The sequence below is a fragment of the Danio rerio genome, chromosome 14 (genome assembly GCF_052040795.2).
Source record: "Danio rerio strain M-AB ecotype USA chromosome 14, GRCz13ab, whole genome shotgun sequence".
Taxonomy (NCBI): domain Eukaryota; kingdom Metazoa; phylum Chordata; class Actinopteri; order Cypriniformes; family Danionidae; genus Danio; species Danio rerio.
This window is the reverse complement of record NC_141034.1, coordinates 45831902-45858864: the sequence shown is the minus strand read 5'-3', so window position 1 is coordinate 45858864 and position 26963 is coordinate 45831902. Positions and strand designations below refer to the sequence as shown.

Here is a 26963-nt window from a genome sequence, read left to right as displayed (position 1 = left end):
TGTTCACCTTTCCTTCACAGCTAAACATTAACCTACATACTGTACAATTGTTCTTATCCCCACCCTGAGGACATAAATCAGCCAGGGTTGATATAAAGTGTCGCCTCGCCTCACCCTGCTGTAGGAGTTGTTGGGGTTGTTTTCTGGAATTTAACTGCAGTCTCCTCCACCGAGCTCCATGGTCATGTTGTTCAGTCTCCTCTTCACCGTGTGGATAATTCTTCCAGCACGGGTTTTTGTCTTTAACCTGGACACACAGAACGTGATGAGGAAGCGAGGAGAAGCAGACAGTTTGTTTGGCTTTTCTATGGCCATGCATCATCAGCTCAAACCTTCAGACCAGCGCGTGTGAGAAAACGGTTTTCAATTACGTTATGTGTGACAATATTATATTATATTATATTATATTATATTATATTATATTATATTATATTATATTATATTATATTATATAAAAACAGCCCTAACATTTTATAATTACCATGTAATGTCAGTAACAGTATGTCACATGCTGATTTGCATTTGTTTACTATTATATAGGTCTACTATTAAATTATATAGTGTCCAAATTTAATAAAATATTAATGTAAATTAGAAATTGTTTTATTTTTAAAAGGGGTTCTGCAAAAGTGACATTAATCAGATGCTTTTAAAATATGTGGAGGAAATCTGTCTATTTCTGTCTATTTATCTATAGTGTTATGCAGGGTGCGAATTACAGTATACAGTGACAATCAGGGGGTCAACTTTATTATATTTTTAACTATTATTTTGTGTAATACAAGCTTCAGTGAATCAAATGAGATGACATCTATTTTGTTAATGCAACACAATTACTTTGTCAGTGTTTTGTGGGATAGTTTGACTATTCAGACCTAAAATATCCTGTGATAAGCCATTGCAGAGGGTACTGCAGGCATCTAATTTTATTTTACTTTTAGACTATACACCTATTTTACAAGAAAAGTGTTTTGTAAAAACTTACTATGTCTATCGGCTTATATTAATTGCGTTTACAATGGTATAATCCATTGTAGAAGTGGTCAAATATATCTTTATTATCTATTATTTAATTAGTAATAATAGTATTTAAGATGCAAACCAGAGCAAACTATTTCTCACTATTTAGAAGACTAACCCCACATACATGTTGTTCTGACATCCTTCAAGCATTAATTGGGGGTGGGGGGGGGGTTAATTCCCCCTAAACCCCCCTGTAATTCACACCCTGGTGTTATGCTCAAGTTTAGGAACATCTTGCAGAAGATGTGAAAATGCAATTTTAGCTAAATAAGAGAGATTATAGAAAAAATGCTGTTATTTTTTTATTTAGTACTGTCCCTGTGAAGTATTTTACGTAAAAAAATGTTTACATATAAGTACGATCGCCTAACTGCAAGAAGGTCACTGGTTCAAGCCTCACCTGGGTAAGTTGGCTTTTCTGTGTATGGTTTTTCCCTATGTTCGTTTGGCTTTTCTCCGGGTTCTCCAGTTTACCCCACAAGTCCAAAGACATGTGCTAGTATAGGTGAATTGGGTGAGCTAAGTTGTCCATAGTGTATGGGTGTGATTGTGAATGAGTGTGTGTGGATGTTTCCCAGTGATGGGTTGAAGCTGGAAGGTCATCCGTTGTGTAAAACATATGCTGGATAAGTTAACGGTTCATTCAGCTGTGGCAACCCCAGATTAACAAAGGGACTAAGCCAAAAAGAAAATGAATGAATGTTTACATATAATCCACAAAACAAAACAATGGTGAAATTATTGGATGGAAAAAGGGTCAGTGTGTGCACATTCTAAAAAATCTTTAAGAAATTGCTCGAGCAAATTAAACCAAAGTCCCTTAAAGGCAAGTCATTTCACTCGGCGGCCATCGTTGAAGCATCTCTAGGGCAGTATGCTCGAGCATTCTGTTTAAATGGGGAAACATCATTTTCTCCAAAACTGCTTGCCAAGCTTAAGATTACATTACATATTATGAATCACCAATAAAAAAACAATAAAATTAAGCAACAATTGTCCCTTTAGTTTTATAAACAGAGAAAAAAATGTTTTAATATTTAATAAATTGTCTTTTGAGGGCAGTTTGCCGATTTTATTATAATTATTATTATTACTTTTTCATATTTGAACCCTTTCCAGCAGTGACTGTATGATTCTGAGATGCATCTTTTCACACTGAAAAAAAATAAGATTTAAAATCACACTGATGCTTTGTAAATTACACTTGATTTGTTTTTTGTTTTTTTCTGAAGACTGGCAAGTATCTTTTTTGCCTCTGAAAGGCACTAAATGGGGAAAACATGATATCTCAACACATTTAGACATCTTCGTTTTGTCCAAAAGTGTCACTATGTAAACATCTTTTCTGTAAAATATCTTATTCAGGACAGTACTAAATAAAAAATAACATGCATTATCCTTGTTCTCCTATTCTTATTCAATGTTTTATATTCAGTTTCTGCTAGGTTTTCCCAAACTTTCGTCCAACACTGTATCTGACAACATGATGGTTACGTTTTCAGACTGCTGATTGGAGCTCCTCGTGCTAAAGCATTGCCAGTTCAAAACGCCAATATATCTGGTGGTCTGTACAGGTGTAAATTCACAACTCAACCTGATGACTGTGAACGCATCCCCGTTGATATAAAAGGTTAGTTGGGGTTTCACTTTATTTATTTGAATGACTTTTGCTCATTTATTTGCTTGTCAATTGTATTATTGATTAAAGTAACACGCTTAAGCATCTTGACAGACATATTTTAATTATTCTGTATTGGCAGCTCGATCTAAAGATCATCCAGGAGTGGACTATAGAGAAAACCAATGGCTAGGTGTTAGTGTTCAAAGTCAGGGACGAGGAGGCAAAGTAGTGGTAAATAATCCTCATATTTTTGTTATGAAGACACTATCAAAAGTTGACACTATCAATACATGTTTTATTAATAAGCTACTCTGTTGTGTCTAGACCTGTGCACACAGATACCAGGATTGGAGCTTCACTAATCAGCGGTTATTGGGCAGATGCTTTGTCCTGGGACAGGACCTTGTATTGGGGACGGATGGAGCAGACACGAGATCATTTTGTAGGACTCGGGAGACAGATAAACACAACTTTGGGTACTGTCAACAGGGTCTCTCTGTAGCTTTTTCCAAAGACAGCAAATATCTTGTTTATGGAGCTCCAGGAGCATATGACTGGAAAGGTATTGCAAAGCAACAGGAAGGTGGTTCTTTACTGATAAAGTAAACCTTTACATTTGTAAAGTATTCCTTGTAAATTCCAAATACAGCAAAATATGTCATATGAAGTAATTGATAATGACATTTCTCTTATTCACCCTTTAGGCATTGTGCACATGGAGCCTGTTGAGGACTTCTCTCTGGAGATCTATGAAACAGCAGATGAACACGAACTCAATCCTGTGGACATCAGCAGCTTTTTAGGTGATCAAGGGCAATGTCATATTTGTGTGTGTTTTTGTGTGTGTGTGTATTTTTCCCCCAATTTCTGTTTTTAACCGAAATATTTTTTATATCAAGTCTACCTCAGAATTAATTTTAAAAAAGGATAATGGGCGTGGAGCTCTATGAGCAGAGGTAGGTGTGGCCGGCAGAGCAGGGAAAAAAGAGGGGAGCGAACAACTATTTTCAGTTGGCTCACAAAATGAAACAAAAACCGTGAGAAGACCCATGATTTTACAGTTTACAGAGTTAAAATGCAAAGAAATAAACAAAAAGTAATTTAATGTCCTGCTACATTTGTTATTCATAATTTTATTTACACATAACCACAATTTGTTTTATCATTAGAAAGATAACTGTGTTTATATAAACACTATAAGGACTTCTCTCCTCCTCAATCCCCGGGTCTGACTCTTCATAAACGGCTAAATACTGTGTAGCGGACGCTGTCTCACCCAGTCATTGGGTCTCACAGCTTGGCAGGTCTGCCTTGTCTTCGGAAAGCACATGCTCTCATGAATAATTAAGAAGCAGGGTCTTCTTATATGATAAGAAAATGAATGAGTAATCAATAATAATAAGAAACCGACGTCTCATCACCCCACTAGCAGATTCGCATTATGTCACCGATTTTGATCCTGCCCCAAAATTTATTTTAAACCAGGAAGATGAAATTAGCTGACAAAAGCATCAAAATCATCCAGTTTTCCCCACAATTAAAGCTGACAGGTACAAACATTGTCTTAACTGATGCTCAACACACACAAATCTGTTAAATTCTCAAAAAAAGTACTCCAGGGTTTCTTGAACCTTTAAAATGTTTCTTAAAAACTACTGAAATAAAACAAATAAGACTTTCTTCAGAAGAAAAAATATTATAATACTGTCAAAATTCCTTGCTCTACATCATTTGGGAAATATTTGAGGAAAAAAAAAAACATTTACACACATATATATCAAATGCCATGCTGTATACGATAGGGTTCGCTGGAAAACAAACCATTCAATGTATTTTTGAAGAAAAAATCAAGACTTAATAGTGCATTAAGACTTTTATAACATTATAATTATGACATTTTATAACAGAAATCGACCCAAATGTGTAAATGTAGATTTTGTGACTTTTTTTATTTTTCATTTTTTATTTTATTTATTTATTTTTTTAGTCATTCATAATTTCATTATTTTAACTACAGGATATTTGACTTAAAAATATTTTAGTATGTTTTATTATTGTCTATTATCAAAATAGGCTTTAATAAACTTATTTCATTGATTTCTTTATCTTTATTTATTTATTTATTTAAATATTTATTTATTTTTAAGAAAACTGTAATTGCAAATCTGTTAAAACAATAGCTAGATGCTTTTTTTATAAAACCACATTTTATCCAAAATCATTAATTAGGTTAATTAGTTAAGTTAGGGTAATTAGACAAATCAATGTATATCATTGGCTTGTTCTGTAGACAAAAAAAATAATAAAACAAAATCATTCTAGCCGAAATCAAACAAATACTTCCTTTAGAAGAAAGAATTTTATAGTAAAGACTGTGAAAATACTTTGCTCCTTTAAACATCATTTGGGAAATGTTAGAAAATGAAAACATAGGAGGATAATAATAATTTTGACTTCAAGTGTTTGTGTGTGTATGCTGAAAATTGATCGGATTTAATTTTTTTAAGGTAAGTGATTGCTAAAAATTTAAATGGGCTGGAATTAAACAAAAAACAAAATTTTCTAAAATTCAACTTAATTTGTTTATTTAAATTTAGACCATATAAATCGTTTGTAACCAAATGTAAATCCAATCAATAATTTTTTCAATGTATGACATAACAGTGAATTGATCTATTTATAAACAACTTCATTGCATCCTCTCTAGGCTTTGCTCTTGACACTGGGATGAACCTGATGAAGAAAGGAGAGCTGAATGTGGTAGCAGGCGCTCCACGATCAAACCACAGCGGGGAGGTTTTACTACTGAGACCAGAAGACAGAACAGAAGCCAGAAACTTAAAAGTCGAACACATCCTTCGAGGACCGGGTTTAGCCTCCTCCTTTGGTTACGACCTCACCATTCTTGACTTAAACGCAGACGGGTGAGTCTTCATTTAACTAGTTACAGTAATGACTAAACCGGATGAGGCTGTAAAATGTGTCATGAGTAATCAGTACACTCCACTTTTACAACCTACTTTATTATGTGTAAAAAGGGAACCCCAGTTATTATGACTTGTATGTTTTAAAATGATGTACAGTAAAATTAAGTCTCATATTGAAGTATGTAGTAGAACATACCTGAAAGATTTATTTTATATAAAAATACGTACATTTTGGTCTGTTGGGGGATACCATTATTTTATGTGTGCAATGCTTGACATTTAATAGTTTCATTTTGATGAAAAGCAGTTTCACGCTGCTTGTTGCTTTTTTTACAGCAACCCAAAATATTTTTACACAACTATTTATTTGTTTTCCTTCGGCTTCATCCCTTATTTATTAGGGGTCAACACAGCGGAATAAGCTGCCAACTATTCCGGCATGTTTTACCCAGTGGATGCCCTTCCAGCTGCAACCCAGTACTGGGAAACACACATACACAATAATTCACACACACACACTCATACACTACAGTCGAAGCATTTCACCTATAGTGTATGACTTTGGACTGTGGGGGAAACCGAAGCACCCGAAGGAAACTCAGTCAAACAAGGGGAGAGCATGCAAACTTTACACAGAAATGCCAACTGGCACAGCCAAGATTCAAATCAGTGGCCTTCTTTCTGTGAAGCGACCGTGCCACTCCTTTACACAACTAGGAAAGTAAAATACTGATACAATTCCACATTGTGTGGCATTTGGTTGTAATTTTCAGTTGAAGAGGAGTAATGCAAACCTTCACTACTGTCGATTTTTCCCTACAAGAATTCTCTTTTTTGCCAGTCTTTTCTCCTATTTACTCAAAACAATGACATTTTCTGTTTGTTCAAACTTCTAATATAAATTAAGCTGAAAAAACCCATTTCTTGAGTTTTTTGGGAGAACAAATTAATTATTTTATGTTCAACCAACCTACATTTGTAGAAACTAATGGGTTAATTTCATTCCTTCATGTTCTGCCAGCATTTTTACAGTGTTCTAATTACAAGAAAAGCAGTGAACTTACATTGCATCTTCTTATCAAATATTTTAAGACAAATGTTGACAAGCATTGATAGTGAAGAATTATATTGTGTTTTGTTGCCCTTTGACTAAAATTACTACTAAAAGCTACACAGAATCATGAGATTTGTTGTAGTAAAAGCCCCACAAAAATAATGGCTCCCTCTATATTCCAAAATAAATGTAGATTTTTTTTAAATAACATAAATGTTCAGTGGGTTTTCAATGGCTTCTACATACATTTATTAACCCTTTAACAAGAATCATAACTACCTGGTTGCACAAAGGTTATCATTAAAACCAAAAACTCTAAATAAATTAGATTAGATTGGAGTCAGGAACACAATTGAAACTGGTAAAAAAAAAACAATTCAAGCTCATTGTTGATATAAGCCCAGTGCTACATTTTTGAGAACCAAGAAATGTGTATCCTGGACTACTTTTTCTTGCCCTTTTTCTTTTTTACAAATCCATTAGAGACCACCATGTACATTTTTAACCATCTCAAATAAGTTACTGGGGCATGTTTTCTCACACGAGCTACCAAGAAAACCAGTATTCCCGAAAAAGCCATCCATATGGAAGTATTCGGTCAGCAGTACTACCCTGCATCATTCGTTTTACACACAAAATGCAGCCATTATGTGCCCCGAGGCACATATTTTTGGTTCTCAGAAATGTATCCCCGGGCACATTTTCCCAATGAACCTACGTTGCAAAAAATTCTTAAAGTTCAAGTTAAAGGATTAATCGAAATAATTGGGTCAGTGTTCCTTTTAACATTGCTTCAGGTGGGATGACATTGTTGTGGGTGCACCCGAGTTCTCCAGTAAAAACATGGATGATGATGTAGGAGGTGCTGTGTACATTTACATCAACCAAGCTGAAGGACAACACTGGAGCCACATCCAACCAGTGTGTCTGTATGGTAAAAGAGACTCCATGTTTGGACTGGCAGTGGCACATGTTGGGGATCTCAATCAGGATGGATACCAAGGTTGAAGGAGAGGTTATTTTAGTTCAGTGTATTAAATTATGTTTACTGTGCATCTGACTGATGATTTTGTACAGACTTTGCAGCCAGTGCACCAAATGAGGATTCAGGGAGAGGTCGAGTGTATATTTACCATGGTTCAGCTGCAGGATTTCATCACAAACCAACGGTTGGTTAAAGAAGTTGCATATTTATAACTTGTATATAACTTTTTGTTGCATTAGAGCTTTAGGAATGATGTGTTTTACATTTAAACCATGTTGAAGAGATCACTTTTACGAGTTAAATGCATATTAATGACACCAAAAGTCATATTTATGATTGAAAAATGAATTGAAATATAAACATTTTATTTAAAACAATTAGTTTTTAGCTGAATCTAAAAACAAATACCAGTGTTATACAATTATAACAGCACATTCATTAAAAAACTTCCTGATGCATCTTCATTTTTAATTTTAAAAGCTGAAAAATCTTCTTCAATGTTTTTAATTAGAGATTCATAGCCATCTTGCTCTGACCAAAATTACTTGAATGCACTTGCAGTCATAATTAAGATTTGTCAATTCTTAAAAAATAAACTTGCAAGATAAGTTACATTTGTTAAATTGTTATTTCTGTTTAAAGGTTTTAAATGCTGGAGATCATAGCATCAAATTGTTTGGTTATTCCTTGGCTGGAAACATGGATATGGACGGTAATGGATATCCAGAGCTGGCTGTGGGTTCATTCTCAGATACTGTGCTGATTTACAGGTTGAATGATTTCTACTCTTATAAATGTATATTCATTCATATAAAATATTCTGACACATTCATTATAAATATACAGCTATGGAAAAAATTAGGAGACCATTTGAAAATTCTCAGTTTAATGGATTTATTCGATATGGTTAAGTAAAATGTTAACATTTGTTTTTATTCTGTAATAGTAACAGAATAACATTTAACAGATAACATTTCTTCTAAATTTGAAACAGAAATATTGTAATTTAGAGCTTTTTTAAGTGTTATTCCACCAACTGTAGTTTTCTAATTCTTCTGAAGTTAAAGCATTGTTATTGTGTAAATATCAAATGTAAAATTAATATACAAATTACAACATTTTTATTTTAAATTTAAAAAGAATGCAATTGTTTACAGAATTAAACAAAATATACAGTTGAGATCAGAATTTATTGATTTTTTTATTTTTCCCAAATGATTTTCACAGAATGTCTGATAATATTTTTTCTTCTGGAGAAAGTGTTATTTGTTTTATTTTGGCTAGAAGCAAAGCAGTTTAAAAAAGAAAGAAAAAGAAAATATTTTAAAATCAGAATTATTAGCCCCTTTAAGCTATCTTTTTTTTCAATAGTCTACAGAACAAACCATCTTTATACAATAACTTGCCTAATTACCCTAACCTGCCTAGTTAACCTAATTAACCTACTTAAGCCTTTAAATGTCACTTTAAGCTGTATAGAATTGTCTTGAAAAATATCTAGGAAAATATTCTTTACTGTCATCATGGCAAGGATAAAATAAAACAGTTATTAGAAATGAGTCAATAAAACTGTTATGTTTAGAAATGTGTTGAAAAAAATCTTCTCTCCGATATACAGAAATTGGGGAAAAAACAAACAGGGGGGCTAATAATTCTGACTTCAACTGTATATTTGTTTTACTCACACACATAACTGAATATTGTAAATATATAGCAAATAATTCCATAGCTGTATTTCATGAAAGATAAAGTATGATCTATATGTACTAATAAACCAAATTTTTTATATGTAAATATAAATTATTATATTAATAATGAATACATTCTTTTTTAAGGACTAAGCCAGTGATAAACATAGAAAAGACCTTAACATTAACACCAAATAAGATTGACTTCAAGGCACAGGACTGCAAGAGAAAACCATGGTGAGATATCACCAGAATATTTCATGTACAAGTTATTAAAATGATTTAGTTTTCATTTGAATGCATTTTGAAAATCTTTCAGCATTATTACAGCTCAATCCTGCTTCACCTACACAACTGAGCCGCAAACATACAATCCCAAACTAAGTAAGAGTCCATTTCTTGTTTGCTAAGCTTAAAAATGTACAAAATAAAATAATAAAACACCCCAGAGCAATCTACAGGAGTCAACATTTAAAGTGGATCATAAAAGTATTTCAAAGGCAAGAATGGGTGTTGTTCAATAGTTGTAGGGCAACTTTGATCAAACGTTTTGATCCACTTCAATGTTGACTACTTTATATCATTCCAGCTGGGTGTGTTTGATTAGTTCTTGGCTAATAGCTTCTTATCAGAGCAATTTCTTAGAACTTTTTCAGCCTTTTTAAATGTATTTTACCTCTCTGCAGGGATTGAGTACAAACTGGAGGCCGATACAGTGCGCAGAGAGAGGGGTCTTCCTTCACGAGTGGTCTTTGTTAATTCGGACGCTGCAAACGGACGCCAGCAACTGAAAGCACAGAGGCAAAAATCATGTGTGCAGACCAAGCTGAGACTGCTGGTACCCTCAGCTCACACTCAGTTGCTGGCTTTTGAAGATTAGCTTAGCCAGAAATTAATATTCATTAATTATTTATTGACCCTGGTGATGTTCTAATGATAAACTGCCTGTATAATAGGAATACATACTGTGCTCAGCATAAATAAGTACCTCACAAATCTCTCTTTTAAATTCATATTTTCTATATGATGCTTTACAATAATATAGTTGTGCAAATACATTAGATTAGTCAGTGCCAAAGCAAAGCTGGAACTAATCTAACTAACAAAATGAAGATCGAAGTTCAAAAATTATTAATATGTTGGGCGAACATATTAAATAAAATTTTAATAAACAAAAGAAAACTAAGATATAAATGTATTATCTTTGCATTCCTAAAGATGTTATTATTTTAATGGATATAACTGTTAAATAAAACAGTTATATAAAAAACACCAATAATTATTGGCTATAATCACAGATGAATAAATAAAAAATATTGGCAACACAGCATATACACCCACCAGCCACTTTATTAGGTACACCAGCCCAACTGCTCATAAACGCAAATTTCTAATCAGCCAGTCACATGACAGCAACCTTATGTATTTAAGCATGTAGACATGGTCAAGATGATCTGCTGCAGGAAAAAAGGTGATTTAAGTGACTTTGAAAATGGCATGGTTGTATGTGCCAGATGGGCTGGTCTGAGTATTTTAGAAACTGCTGATCTACTGGGATTTTCACGCACAACCATCTCTAAGGTTTACAGAGAATGGTCCAAAAAATAGAAAATATGCAGTGAGCGGAAATTCTGTGGGCACAAATGCCTTGTTAAAGCCAAATGGCCAAAATGGTTTGCATAACAAGTCAAGCCTTGAGGCGGATGGGCTACAGCAGCAGAAATTCACACCGGGTGCCACTCCTGTCAGTTAAGAACAGGAAACTGAGGCTACAATTTGCACAGGCTCACCAAAATTGGACAATAGAAGATTGGGAAAAACATTGCCTGGTCTGATAAGTCTCAATTTCAGCTGCGACATTCAGATGATGCCACAGCCTACCTGAGTATTGTTGCTGACCATGTCCATCCATTTATGACCACAGTGTACACATCTTCTGATGGCTACTTCCAGAAGGATGATGCACCATGTCATAAAGCGTGAATCATCTCAGACTGGTTTCTTGAACATGACAATGAGTTCACTGTACTCAAATGGTCTCCACAGTCACCAGATCTCACTCCAATAGAGCACCTTTGGGGTGTGGTGAAATGAGAGATTCGCATCATGGATGTGCAGCCAACAAATCTGCAGCAACTGCGTGATGCTATCATGTCAATATGGACCAAAATCTCTGAGGAATATTTCCAGTACCTTGTTAAATCTATCCCATGAAGGACTAAGGCAGTTCTGAAGGCAAACGCAGGTCCAACCCGGTATTAGTAAAGTGTACCTAATAAAGTGGTTGGTTGGTGTATATCAAGCGTTATGAGGTATATGATAGGGTGTGGTAAAAAATAAACCAAAATGTATTAGTCAATGTATTATTTAAAAAAAAGTCTTCCAGACACAATTGTGCATTTATGAAACTGTTATGACATTTATGAGCCAACATTAAGCTTTTACAAAAATGATGAAAAAGTAAACATTTGGCAACACAGCATACCGCACGCATCAAGTGTGTTGAGGGTGAACAGTATTCGGGTTTGGTGAAAAACAAACCAAAACATAATGTATTATTTAAGAAAAATCATGTGGACTGCATTTTTGAGACTCTATTCAGCACAGCACTACACTCTGAGCCATCAAGGAAAAGCAAACAAGTTGTGAGATTTCAAGAATAATAGAAACAAAACAAAACACACAAGCCATGTTCTTTCTTCTCTGAAGAAAATACTGTTCGGTTCATCACAACAGCAAATTATTACCTTCATCGCCCAATCTGACAGCTGCTGTTTTTGTACTACTAGGTGTTGTTGTTTTAATATTATATTTGTGCAAACACCAAGTTGTGCACAGAAAGCTAAGGTTAGGATTTTAGTTAAATAATACATCAAATATTGGTTGTATATTGAATATTTTTGTTTTTTACCAAACTGTATTATGTACCTCAAAACACACTTAATATACAACATGTTGCATGGAACCATTCTGTAATACTTTTGTGTCATCTTTATTTTATCTTAAAGAGAAAAAAATTTAGTTTATTGATTGACCGACAGGCAATCAAATTATTTTAAGTAGAGCATTGAAGAAACTGTGATCCTTGGTGATTCATAAAATCTTATTATCGCTTTGAGAGGAAAAAAACAGAGATAAAATGATAGTTGGTACATTAGAATGTTTGAGTCAATGATCTCATTTATGCTGGTTGTTTTTGTTAGGCTTCATATGGATGAGCACAAGTAGGACATTTGGTAACACTAGTTGAAGAGGTGTTCATAAAACTGTCATGAAACCTTTATAATCATGACATGAATTTGAATGAGATTTTATGCAGGATTCTAACAGATATTAAGTGTCATTCGCTCAGTTATGATATTTTATATGCAAAGATGTCAACTTGACAAAAGCAAATACATCATAAACTGCTTTTGTCTTTGTCGTGACAACTTGACATTACCAAGACAACAAAACTTCAAATAAATCTATCATAAACATGATTGTCATGAAGCCATTATAAATATGTCATTAATTTTATAATAGTGTCATTAATATTTTTTTAACCTCAGCTTCAGTGGTAAAAGCTGAATCTGTCATTAAAATGTCATTAAATATTATTGAAGCTCTTGTAAAATGATTTGACAGTAATGACAATTTTAATGAGACCTTTTAATGACAAATGCAGTTTGTTCCACTGAAAAAGTGATCAGAAAAATATTCATGACACAATGGCCTAATAACAATCATGTTTATGAAAGATTTATGACAATTTAGGCAATGTCAAGTTGTCATGACAAAGATAAAGACTGTTTATGATGTGTTTGTTTATGTCAAGTTGTCATAACAAACAATGTTGTCTTTGCATTTAAAATTACACAACTGAGCAAATGACACTTAACAACAGTTGACATAAGTTTGCATAAAATCTTACCCACATTCATGACATGTCAAGTAAAGTAGACATCACATTTTAAGTAAAGTGTCATCCTTTATAAACCACAAATGAGAACTCATGATGAAAGCTAGTGTGTTTTGTTTTAGGGGGAAATCCAGGACAAGCTGACCAGTATTAGCATCAGCCTGTCTGTTTCTCTACCATCTGACAATCCAAAACAGACCATCAGAAACCTGCCTGATCTGGAGCCAGTTCTCAACACACTGCAGGAAAAAACAAGCAAAGCAGAGGTGATCACATCATCTGCCATATGACCTGCCTTCCTATGCCGCACAATAATCTAGATATACGCCAATATTCATTAATGCAATATATTTTTATAATGAAGTTCTGTAACAACTGTAGCTTTTTTCCCACTGTTGATGTTAGTGAATGCATTACTCCCAATTAGTATGTACAATAAACACAAAAATTGCAAATATGTTTTGTAATTATACCAGTTATTTTTGCAGCTTATGGCAATATTATGATACTAGCTTACTGTATATTGTAATAAAAGCTTCAGCAAGTCTTTACACTATCTCCCAGGTCTCGTTTCTGAACTCGGGCTGTGGAAGTGACAACATCTGCCAGAGTAACCTGCAGCTCCAGTACAGCTTCTGCACCAAAGACCAACAGCAGGACCAGTGTGACCCTCTAGCCATGTAAAATCACTGTCTGTGTGCTTTGTGCAGGATTTAGGACTTAATCCAAACACCAAGGCTTAAAAAGCACATGACTGAAATTTGGCAACTGCTAACTGCAAAACATGTACTGACAAATCTGAAGTTTTAAGCCTGACAGTCAATTAAATTCATCAAGTAATAATCATTTTCCACTGTTATTTTATAGGCGTTGACAAAATTAAGAGACCACTTTAAAAATAATTTATTTATCCAGTATTAGGTGTGGGTTTGAGTAAGATCATGTTAATATTTATTTTATTCTAATAAGATCTGAAAACATTTCTTGTCGATTTCAAACAAAAATATTGTAATTTAATGCTTTCTTTTTAAGAAAATAACAATTAGTCAGATTAATAAATGTTAAAAAATAATAAATATATATTAAATTAAGGTTATGTTTGAAAATCAGAATTATTTCACCAAATATAGATTTCTTTTATATATTGCACCTTTTAAGCAAAAAAAAATTGTAAAACATTTGTTATCAAAAACAATTAAATTAGAAATTTGGAAGAAATGTCATATTACTTTTATGTGATATAATAGTAAAACACTATAAACTGTAAATTCTAACCATTATTTATGTGGTCTCCTTATTCTTCAATATCTGTATATTTGGAACATATTTGCTGTAATATAGACATTCTTTGGCATTACTGAATCTCAGTGTTTTATTTGTGTCTGTATTAAAGGGAAAACGGTGTTCCTGTAATTTCGCCTGGTGATGTGAACATTGCCCTGGAGGTCACAGTCACCAACACAGGAGGAGATGATGCCCATCACACTCAACTCTATGTGATGTTTCCAGAAGTTTTGCATTTAACATCAGTCGTGCCGAAGAAGAATAGCGTGAGTCTCTTATTTAGCTGAATTTATCGTATCTTTGTATCATTCTTGATAATCAATCTTTGTTGCAACAAGTCTGATTGTGTTCTGCTCCTTTTTTTAAGACACATTTGTAATATTACCCACTGCAGGTGTTTAGTAGGACTATCATATTCAGGCCTAGACTTGTGCACTCAAAATTAGCAGTGGATTTGAAGTTAGTCCATTTGTTTAGTATGGAGCTTAAAATATGCCAAAACAATCTAAAATTTGATTTTGTTTATTTGAATTATTAACAATTGTAATTAAGTAAAACTGAATAGTATATGCCTTTAAAAATAGTTTTGAATTTGAACTTCTAAAAAATTGAACATCTGAAATTAAAGACATCTCAATTTTCTAAGTCAGATTTTTGTAGATGTATTTTCAAACTTATTACTAATATAGGTTTACATTCATCCAAGATCAATTATCCATTATCCATTTTTTTTTTGTATATTTATTAATGATAAATGTATGTATGCAACATGGTGGCACAGTGGGTTGCACAATTACCTGGTTCAAGTCGTTGGTTCATCCTCAGCTGGGTCAGTTGGCATTTCTGTGTGGAGTTTGCATGTTCTCGCCGTGTTTTTTTGTGGGTTTCCTCCGGGTGCTCCGGTTTCCCCCACGAGTCCAAAGACATGCGGTATAGGTGAATTGGGTAAGCTAAATTGTCTGTAGTGTATGAGTGTGTATGTGTGGATGAGAGTGTATGGGGGTTTCCCAGTCATCCACTAAGTAAAACATATGCTGGATAAATTGGCGGTTCATTCCACTGTGTCGACCCCTGATTAATAAAGGGACTAAGCCGAAAAGAAAATGAATGAAAGAAATGTATGTGCCTACATATTCACTTATTAATAAAATACATTTATTAATTATTCATTTAATTTCCTTCAGCTTAGTCATCAGGGGTCGCCACAGTGGAATGAACCACCAACTTATCCTGCGAATGTTTTCCATGGCAGATGCCCTTTCAGCTACAACCAAGTACTGGGAAACACCCATAAACACTCACACATATCCACTACGGCCAGTTTAGTTAAATTCATATATCGCATGTCTTGTGCTGTGAGGCACTGTGGGGGAAACCGGAGCACCAAAAGAAAACCCACAGCAACATGGGGAGAACATGCAAACTCCACACAGAAATGCCAACTGACCCAGCTGAGGCTCGAGCCAGCGACCTTCTTGCTGTAAGGCAACAGCCTACCCATTGCGCCACCCAAATTTGCATTTTGCATTTGACCATAAAACCAGTCAAAAGGGTAATTTCTTTGGAAATTGATATTTATTATCTGAATAATCTTTCCACTGATGTACGGTTTGTAAGTAGCAGTAAAGTATATAGTAAAAATAAAGTATTTGTCCAACATAGTGCTGAATGTTCAAATTAAGTTTTAAACAATGCATATGACTAATCAAAATATTAAGTTGATACATCTACAGTACAACACTGCTTCAAGAAACTTGCTGTTTACTTAATATTCTAATTATTTTTGACATAAACATATTTTGACTCATTCAATGTATTTTCAGCTATTGCCGAAATTACACCTGTGCGCAGAGGTTGTTTTTTTGTGCTCCACACTGTAAAAAAAAAAAAAAAATCTGTAAATTAATAGTTTAGTACATTTTAGTTAAGTACGTTTTTGCGATTCATATTATTATTTTTATTTTTCCCCGTATATTTATGCTTTTGAATTGCAATATGGGACCTTGATCTTTTTTCCAACAACTTGAATAGTTTGAAAAAGTGATTTTATTAACATTTTTAATAGTTTAAAGTGATATATTGTCTGGGTTGGTGTTGTATATTAAGCTACAAAAACGTTGTAATAAACTGCCAGTACAATTTCTGTTACAGACGTATGTCTCTATATATTATTTCTTAGAAATTATATTATTTCAAGCCACTGAAATGTCAATTAAAGTCACTATGTCAAACTGTAAAGTCGAATTTTCAAAATCAAAAGTGCAGAGATCAACATCCCATATTGCAATTCACAATCATAAATAAACAGAAAACACCTGCGACTCACAAAATACTTAAACTGTTCATAAATTGATATTTTTTAAAGCGCATGGTCACATATATATATATATATATAGGTGTCCTCAGATGACTTTTTATGTTGTGCAGGTTACCCAGGTGCAGTGTAACCCCAATGAGAATAGAACACAGGCCGACTGCCAACTTGGAAATCCTTTGAAAAGAGACGCAGAGGTTTGAGAGCTTTTCATTTTCAGACCATTAAACATATTTTCAGTCAATAATAAGATCTTTCAGCCTCCTAATCCAGGGTCGTTTCCTCACAGGTTTCATTCTTCCTGATGCTGAACACAGAAAAACTTTCCTTAAGAGTAACTAGTGCTAATGTGACTTTGGCCCTTAAAACGTAAGAAAATTATATTCGTTACAGTTAAACATAAAATTAATTAACTAAATAACTACAAAGTATTATTAATATTTATTACAAGAAGAGTGGATTACAAGCTGTTTGTTGTTTTTAATTAACCTTTTTGTCTGCAGGATCAGCATTCAAGATGTCCCAATAGTTGTTGCGGAAGCCAAAATTATATTTGAACTGCATCTAAATATCATTGGGTAAGACTTTTAATTCTTGAACATAAATATAAACTGGTTAGCAGTCAGTAAGATATTATTACTGATATTATTATAGTCATTTTGCAAGGATGCATAAAAAAGAGGCATTTCTAGAGTCATTTATATTGGTACTGAGGAGTACAATTTTTTAATGCTGTTCTTTTAAACGTTATAAAAGGTATCCCTCATTTATTTGATTTGCAGTATAAAAGACATTCTAACTTTAAGTTGTTGATGTGCAAGCATTAATAAAACTTATGATTTTCTGATGTATTTTAGTCTTGCTAAACCTTCCCAGTTGTTCTTTGGAGGAGAAGTGAAAGATGAGAAAGCCATGAAAGCAGAAGATGATGTTGGCTCTTTGGTCCAATATGAGTTTAGGGTTGGTGTCTGTCCCCTTAAAACTAATGCTTCATTATCATTAACATTTATGTAATGCATTTAAACACTTATACCAATACATGATTGTCATAAAAAGTCTATGAATGTCAAATATCTTCCTCAGTTTTCAGTAATAGAGCTACCGGATTAATGTCCTAATGTACAGTATATATATTATTGAAATACTCACTGAATGTTGTTGATTTTTGCATTTCTGGAGTCAGATTTTTAACATCGGTCGGCCTCTGAAGTCCTTCGGTTCTGCTGTGCTGAATATTCAGTGGCCAAAAGCGACTAAAGCAGGAAAACGGCTGCTGTACCTGATGCAGATCACTGATCGAGGAAAAAACATCATTCACTGCACTCCGTCAGAGGCTATCAACACACTCAGATTTAACATGGTAAATCCTCAGTCGAGTATACAGCGGTAAATGTGTTCAAAATGTACAAAGAAAAGTGTGTTGACCCTGAAACACTATGATATAATTAGTGCTTTATTTTAGTCCTGTGGGATTTTCACTAAATTGCATAGTTGCCAATGAGTAAGAAATACTGACCATGGCAAATTCCTCAATTTCAAAAACTAAAAAAAGAGCAGAGTGTGTTCAGAAATGGCTTGGCTATTATCTATTTAAGACCAACCTAGTGATACTTCTTTCTTAAAACAGAGCTTTATAGTAGTGATTATATTATAGTAGTGATGTGCTGTATTTTATTTTCAGGGATAGACCAAATTATTTAATTGACAGATGAAGTGATTTATTTCAGACTTTTTAGCAGTCCGATTTCCATCCTGAGCTTATGCTTTGGATGTCACCTTACAAAACTAAGCAGGTTTTACTAAACTAGCCAAATTAACTATGTTAGTTGTAGTAAAACTATAGTTTTCAAATGAAGAGTTCATTAAATCTTCTTCTAAAACATTTTGTCTCAGCTTCCTATGTTCACATTCAGTTATTTCACATTAAAGGCAATGAATTTAGCCTATTCTTTGCCATAAAAACTTAAAAATACTGAACATACACTAAGGAGCCAGAGGAAAATTATGTATAACAAAATAAAATGATGCCGGAATAAAAGCATTGAACACATGAAGAAAGGGAGCTGTAGAAAGGCAGTGAAAGCCCAGACAGCAGCTGAAATCCCTCAGTACTTATTTAGCAACCCTCTGCCCTTCAATATTATACATTAATATTAGCTGCTTTAGTCCAACATCTAATCAGGATGATGAAGATGATGGTGGACATTTCAGCAAGACAATGATCCAAAACACAGCCAAGGAAACTCAAATTCTTTCAGAGAAAGAAAAAAAAAGCTGTAGAATGGCCCAGCCAATCACTGACTTCAATCCAATAGAAAATACAAGTTAAAGCTCAGATTTAACCCACAGAACCATCAAGAGTTTTAAACTCTGTTAAAGCCATCCCTAAGCAATTCATGTGACTTTATTCTCCAGAGAAGCTGTCATCATCAAGAAAGCCTTTAATATTACACATAACTCATTCGTCAGATTTGTTTAGGTTTTGTTTTATTTTTATGTTTGTATTCTTTGGGTTTTTACCAAAACCTGGTTCAATTCCATGTCAACAGCTTCTTTAGAAATATTATTCCCAGGAAAAAAAAAATGACATGTTCAATACTTATTTCCCCCACTGTATGTTATACGTCACTATGGGTTTTTTTAATTACTGATAACAATAGACTTAACCCGACGGGATGATGTCTGTTATAAATTTCAGAGTACATGGATTCTATAAAAACAATAATCTGAGCAGGGCCAAATCACAACCAAAACAATATTCTTCAAAGAGACACGTGCAGTTTTTACCAACCGCTAGAGGAGCGAATATTAGAGACTAGCCTACATGTAAAATCTATCAATGATTGACCAACTTTTCTGCTTTGCAGCTGTCTGTATTTGATATAAATCCTTTAAACTCTGTGTAAGAGGTCAGTAATGTTCTGTGTTCACACCTCAGGCTTCATCCAGAGGAAAGCGGGAACTGGAGCGTGAATCCGGCTTGAAGGCTCTTGCCTCCACTTCTGATTTTTTCCCCTTTCTGGGCAACAAAAGAAAGTATAAAACCCTGGTAAATTAAACTTTCTGTCTCTACAACATGTAAAAAAGCATTTAAAGGGATAGTTCAAATAAATGTACTTACTATTTATTCTCACTCAAGTGGTTCAAAACCTTTATGAGTTTCTTTCTTCTGTTGAACACCAAAGAAGATCTTTTGAAGAAAGGTGGAACCTCTGACTTCCATAGTAGAGAAAACAAACACTATGGAAGTTAGTGATTACAGGTTTTTAGCATTATTCAAAATACCTCATTTAATATTTAACAAAACAAAGGAACTCAAAGATGTGGAGTAAATTGACATTTTTGGATGAACTAGGGGAGAGCGCGGGGCACAAAGTAACGCAGGGTAAAATGTAACAGAGTTTTAAGATATTTGCTCAGGGTTAATCAAGGTTTTCACCAGTGTCGGCAGACGTCTTCCTGCCAATTATTGAAAAAGTTTGGGAAAATTTGGATGAGAAACACAGAAGAAATCATTTTTGCAGCATAATACTATTTTTTACTAGAGTCTATGTTTTTTTATTTTTTTTTTTTTAATCTGTGAAAGTATGTAGGAAACATCTTATATTGTTGTGATTACCGTCTACTAGGCTAAAAGATAAAACCATTTTTAAAGATGTAAAAAACTCACAGTGACTGCTAGCCAGTTTTGAGAAAAACATGACACAGCAGGGTTAGTTGTAACAGGGTGTTACAAACAAGCCACACACTGTAGGACACCAACTAAACAAACAAAATAATTTTGGAATTATGAGTGAATTATAAAATGTTTTTAATAAAAAATATTTTTTTATAAAAAATAATGATGTTATTGCTAATACTGCAAGTAAATGCATTGTATAATAATGGATAATAATTCAAATAAATCCAAAAGTGTTCATCCAATAAATAAATAAATAAACATGCTGTGCTATGTAGAATAAAAAAAATGTGCCAACTACTGAGGAAATATAGCTACTATTTAAAGTAAACTGGATTTAAATGTGTAATCTGCATTTTTAAGCACGTTACAACTAACCCTCTATTACAACTTGCCCCGCAGGTGGGGTAAATAATAACATTTTTACTCCTGGCACTTTTGGCAATACTGCACATAAACCAAAGGTCCGGCGATCATACAACTAGTGCTCATTTGCAGGAGAGGCTTGTGTGTTGTTGGTAAAAATATATAGTTTTTCTAACCCTATTACTTTATTCAATATTTTAACAACACCAAAAAGTGTTACTTTGTGCCCCGCTCTGTTCCCCCTACCTTTATCTGACTTTTGTTTGTCAAGCTCTTTGAAATGTATGTTTTTATCTCTCTCACTCTTTCCCTTTTTCTAGAGCAAACAAAACTATTTACACACCCACATGCACTTATTAATTTAACAACCTGCTTAGTTTACATTTCAGTTTGCACACACTGTAATAAATATATAATTTGTTAGATTTCTATATATTTTGTTTTAATTGCTAAATTTTCCGCAAATTTCTGGTAATTACCACCACAAAATTTGTCCTTTTGTCACAAAAAAACTAGGTGGTCTGATAGCTGTACATATCTAGTAATGTAGCCTACCTCTATTTGTCAATTTGTGTATTTTTATTCTCTATCTACTACTCTTTTTATTCCTTTATTATCTGTGTTTTTTTTCCTGTTGCTGTGATACTTTGAAAACGACTGTTACGAAAACAAACTCCTCGTGTCACATGTGTAAACAAACGTACCTACCTGTGCATGAAGTTCTTTTTGATTCGCTGATTCTTCCAGACGTGCGCGGATGAGTTGAGCTGTGTGGAGCTGCGGTGCCCTCTAGAGGCGCTGGACAGCAGCGCAGTCATCCTGCTGCATGCGCGCTTATGGAACAACACATTTCTTCAGGTACAGTCGCTTTTTTATTTCACGTAAAAGTAAAATCTCAACAATAAAGTGAAATCATTTCACTTGAAGTTCACTTGGAAGATCACTTAGTAAAAATCAAGAACATAAACTAGATTTGTCAGTGTTGGCAGAGGTGGCAATAAACAGTAAGCGAGGTAAGCAGCCACTTTAGGGCCCCAGGGAATTAGTGAGCCTGACCATTGCCTGGAAGCCTATATTAATCATATAGCTCTTTTATAAATATTCTATCATATGTTGTAAAACCTGTCTATAATCATTAAGATTTTAATGCTATATATTAATTCCTTTCAAATCCGGGGCCCCATGAATGGTGGAACGTTCCTTAAGTCTAATCACAAAAATGGCTATTTGACTGTTATATAGTTAATTTGTAAACTTTTTTTTTGAGAATTTACTGTATTTAATTTTACATTAAGATAAGGCTTCCACAAAATATTTGACCATGCAGTTTATTTACATAAAAACAAACCTATAGATAAGTAGAGTGTTTTGAGTTTTAATGCTAGGGCCCATGCCTGGAATTGCTTAGTGCCCCCAAATCACTAAGTCCACCTCTGAGTGTTCATGGCAATTTGTAACTTTTTGATTTAGTGGCTAATTCGTATGAATTTGTATGATCTAATTCGTACAATTAAATACGATTTGCTCATCACTTAATGATGGTTGGGTTCAGGGAAGGGGTTGGGTACCACACCTCCTTTTTAATATCGTACATTTTCGTACGACCAAAGAGCATAGAATTACCCAGAGGCAACACTCTAGTGCGATTTGGGAAACAGCCACTAGATGGCGCGGCAAGCCATTTTGGAATTAAAATTCCAATAAAACAACAGCATTTTATTATACAGTAAAATAAACTATTAAACGTGCTTATGATTGTGATAGTAAATGTTGTATTGTCGTCTTTCAGGTTGTATCTCAGCTTTAATGCAAATTTTTAAATAAATCTATAAAAAAACAAAGCTGCTGCCTGCTTGCCATCGCGACAGCAATAAGATCCAATGGACAGCCGACCGCTGTCACTCCAAAATGGTGGAATCTGGGGCAGCTGCTGTTGCAATAGAACAGTCTATTGAGTGTCGCCTCTTGGTCATTCTAAGCACTTTGGTATGACTGAACTCTTACAAATGCGTACAAATTCTACACTGCAAAAAAAATGCTTTTCTTACTTTGATTTTTTGTCTTGTTTCTAGTCCAAAAATCTAAAACTTCCTAAATCAAGAGGAATTTTCTAGACAAACAAAACATATTGTCTTGTTTTAAGATATAATATGCCAATATTAAGTGAGTTTTTCCTTAAAACAAGCAAAATAATCTGCCAATGGGGTAGGCAAAATAATCTTACGTCAAAAGAAAAAACAAGATTAATTTGCTCACCCCATTGGCAGATTATTTTGCTTGTTTTAAGGAAAAACTCACTTAATATTGGCATATTATTTCTCAAAACAAGACAATATGTTTTGCTTGTCTAGAAAATGCTTCTTGATATATGAAATTTTAGATATTTGGACTAGAAACAAGACAAAAAATCTAAGCAAGAAAAGCATTTTTTGCAGTGTAAACTGACAAAATGTAAAATGCTTGCGTTTCCTCATGAGATCAGGCTGTAATATCTCACAATTCTGACATTTTCCTGAGAATTGTGATATACAATTAGACAATTGTGTTATATCGGGCACATTTGACTTAACAATTTTTGTTTTTATGAGGGCAAAAAGAATACAATTGCATATTAGTCAATTATTATACATATAAAAAAATCTACATTGAGCAAAATAGAAATATGGGTGGAAAAAAAACTGAATTACGAGCTTAAAAAATGCTCTCTTACTGTTGTTATTTATTTGATTTCTTCATCTGGTGTCCTAGACAGGTTTCACATGCATTTTTTAAAAGAAAGTTTATGAATTACTTTTTTTTTTCTCTCAGTGGCTTTGGTAACCTCTTATTCCCACTTAATTCCTTATTCCTTAATTTCCTATCCCCCTCCCCAAATTAAGGCTTCTTTCTCATTATGTAGTTAATAAGAAAAAAAATACTACATGACCTAGCGTCGTTTCTTTGTCACTTCTCACGTGTGTTTGGTTGTGAGATGTAGTTTGGACAAAGTTGTCGGCGATTCTTCGTGTTGTAAAGTCATGCAGTGTGAAACCCCCCGTCGCCAATCCATTTTGCAGTGTAAACAAAGCAGCGATGAAATGCTAGCCCAGATAGTCATGCAGTGTAAAAACATCTGACACACGACGACTTTGAAAATCATGCAGTCTGAACTCGGCATAAGTCATTTCATTTGACTGCCACACAATGACTTATCATTCTGGCAGCGCTGACACGTTCATTGACACTGAAATTTAGTTTCGAGAGATGAACGGTGAATAGATTTTGAGGAAGAGACTGGCTTTTGCAGGCCATCCCTGCTATATGTATGCGTTGTTTTGAGAGACACAATGTTTTGCAAATTTCAATTCTGATCTGAGAAATGTACCAAAAGCAACTGAGAAAAACTAATATAACCACATGATTATTGACTGTGTCTTCTTTTGCAGGAATACAGCTCATTGAACTACTTGGACATCATATTGAATGCATCTTTGACACTTAATGGGACTCAAGGGAATATTGGAATGCAGCCATCAGACACTAAGGTTAATAACAGATAATCCATTTTTATATAGAAACACTGTTCATTAATTTTCTTGTCGGCTTAGTCCCTTTATTAATCCGGGGTCACCACAGCGGAATGAACCAGCAACTTATTCAGCAAGTTTTTACGCAGCGGATGCCCTTCCAGCCGCAACCCATCTCTGGGAAACATACACATACACATTCACACACACACTCATACACTACGGGCAATTTAGCCAACCCAATTCACCTGTACCAATTGTCTTTGGACTGTGGGGGAAACCGGAGCACCCGGAGGAAACCCACGCGAAGGCAGGGAGAACATGCAAACTCCACACAGAAACGCCAACTCGAACCAGCGACCTTCTTGCTGTAAGGCGACAGCTCTACCTACTGCGCCACTGCCTCGCCTTAGAAACACTGTGTGTAATGTTTTGGTGAAAGTACCTGAATGATATGCGTGTGTGTGTGTGTGTGTGTGTGTGTGTGTGTGTGTGTGTGTGTGTGTGTGTGTGTGTGTGTGTGTGTGTGTGTGTGTGTGTCTGCTGCAGGTGAAGCTGACAGTTTTTGCAGAGAGAAGACCTGCTCTGCTCAGCCGAGTGCCATGGTGGCTCATTCTTCTCAGCGTCGTGACCGCTCTGCTTTTACTAGCTTTGCTCTTCTACCTGTTGTGGAAGGTAATGTGCAAATATCACTTCTGCAAACATAAACATTTTCTTGTATTAACCTGAAGGAAAAGAATTGATTGATTAGTGTATTTTGCATTGTATTTATTCAGGGTGTCTTAAAAATATTAAGTGATGTTTCCTGAGGTGTTACATTTGGTAGAATATTTTGATGATGTATTTATTTTATACAACAGTTCTGTCAAGTTCTCGAATTATCGGCCGATAGCTGTGAGATATTCTGCACTAACAGCACTCATACAGCCTCCTCACTCTTGTGTATTACTCCGCCCACATAGTTACAGCAGATTAATAGACTAACAGACTTGTAAGGAGAGAATGGAGTTGTTTAGATTGCAACTATGCAGTTTCTCTATAAGGATAGTGCCTATTTTAAAAATTTATGATTTCGGAGATCGGCAGCCATCAGCCTGTCATAGTGAACAGAACAAAGTTGGTTGCGCCACAAGATGGCGACAGCATATAATAAGTCCTTAGGAGAGAAAAACTAAGCGCTTTCTCTTCATATTGCAAACTACAGCAGATCAAATCATTATTCAACTGGTAAGAGATATTCTAAGTCGTTCTCTCACTCTTTTCTATGTTGTAGTGCTGTATTTATAACATATAATCTGCTAGTGTTTGGTTTGCTTTGGCTTTTTTGGGTTAATTATTGTGATAGAGAATCAAGCACTAGTTCTAAAGTGTGTTAGCAATGGTTTGGAGAGGGTGCTCGCTGCAGAGCCATTTGAGGAGAGGTGAGCTCCAGAGAGGGGGAGCATGAGCTGTCGCTCCTCCTCCTGTAAGCTGTTTTAATGCGTACACCAACCCCACCTCTAACCCTACCCCCAGTGACATCACTCGTAGAAGAAGTGCAAAAAAGGTGGAGCTCAAGCTTAAGCTCCCCCTCTCTGGAGCTCACCTCTCCTCAAATGGCTCTGCAGCGAGCACCACTTGATGGTTTCTGCTATTCTGATGTCAGCTGCAGATGTGAATGAATGGCGGAAGAAAGTAGTTCCTCGTACAATAGGGATTTAGACTCTCCGTGTGATTTTTCTTTTTTTATATACGCAATTATGCCGTCTAGCTGTTGTATAAATGCAATATCACACTCAGCAGTGCGATATACAGCCATATCGCACTGATACTCGTGTGATATTGCTCATTTAAAGATTTTATTAAAGTGAGATTAATCATTGCAATCTATGCTCTTCTATGTAGTTTATTTCTGCAATCCTACTGGTTTTGTTATCATCTCCATCCTCTCTAACTGCTGCATTATATCACAGATAGATTTACAGACACAGATATGCATCATACTAACTTTTTTCATTCCTTGTTTGAGGGTAAAATAAAGTGTCTCCACTAAACAAAAAAGATCGATTGTGAATTAGCCCTTTTTAATTAATCAAACTCAGAGTACAACTAAGACTGTTTAGTTGTAGTCTTGCAATAAATGAATAGTGAATTTAAGTTAAATAGTCACTAGATAAAACTGGCGATGAGGTCTTAATGAATGGAAATGTATATTACAATGCTCCTGAAAGCTATTCACTTTACCTCCATAATTCCTGTGTACATGCTGATAATGAAAAGGCATTTAGTGTTTAGAGTTGCTGTTAATTGTGTTGTTTCTCAGTTTGAGTGCTTGACGTGTGGAGCGTGTGCCAAACAGAAGGAAGTTTAAGAAGCAATGGAGAAGTGTCGAGCAGACGGAGACGAGTCTTCTCAAAGATTAACAGGATGCTGTACAGTTTTTTACAATTCTTTTATGCAGATGCATTTTTTTCCCTCTACACATACTTTTATTTGGTTGATGTTCATAAATAAATGCTATTAACTACAAACTGTCCTCAGTCCTGTTGTATCACTACAAGACAATATATACTTACATTTTTATTTTTTAACACCTTCTCAATACTTTGCACTGCGAAAACAAGAACAGTCTATAT

At 34.6% G+C, this 26963-nt stretch overlaps 2 protein-coding genes across 34 annotated transcripts in view; one reads left to right on the top strand and one right to left on the bottom strand.

Moving 5' to 3' along the window:
• The window catches only part of nitr13 (novel immune-type receptor 13), a 43177-nt gene extending 21599 nt beyond the window's left edge, over positions 1 to 21578 (bottom strand). For 8 of the 33 annotated variants that reach the window (XM_087279974.1, XM_087279958.1, XM_087279984.1 and 5 more), the window contains exons 1-6: positions 21398 to 21486; positions 19919 to 20013; positions 19731 to 19816; positions 17947 to 18089; positions 9975 to 10085; positions 115 to 247 (exon numbers count right to left, since the gene is read on the bottom strand). The gene's annotated coding sequence lies outside the window, so the exon portion shown is untranslated. Of the gene's footprint in view, positions 1 to 114; positions 349 to 9974; positions 10086 to 17946; positions 18090 to 19730; positions 19817 to 19918; positions 20038 to 21397; positions 21527 to 21550 lie in introns of those variants that run through there. The other 25 variants (XM_087279972.1, XM_087279977.1, XM_087279967.1 and 22 more) reach the window with 24 other exon arrangements.
• On the top strand, positions 121 to 26858 carry itga6l (integrin, alpha 6, like). Its single transcript, XM_087282007.1, has 25 exons — positions 121 to 348; positions 2526 to 2653; positions 2784 to 2875; positions 2969 to 3206; positions 3349 to 3447; positions 5352 to 5568; positions 7423 to 7628; positions 7703 to 7794; positions 8253 to 8380; positions 9446 to 9535; positions 9618 to 9682; positions 9985 to 10136; positions 13322 to 13465; positions 13764 to 13879; positions 14593 to 14749; positions 16911 to 16994; positions 17087 to 17166; positions 17301 to 17375; positions 17655 to 17757; positions 17981 to 18157; positions 19736 to 19846; positions 21590 to 21700; positions 24268 to 24366; positions 24898 to 25023; positions 26651 to 26858. The coding sequence occupies exons 1-25, from the start codon at positions 179 to 181 to the stop codon at positions 26696 to 26698; spliced, it is 3108 nt and encodes a 1035-aa protein (XP_087138133.1). The 5' UTR covers positions 121 to 178; the 3' UTR covers positions 26699 to 26858.
• Positions 26859 to 26963: the final 105 nt, after the last annotated feature.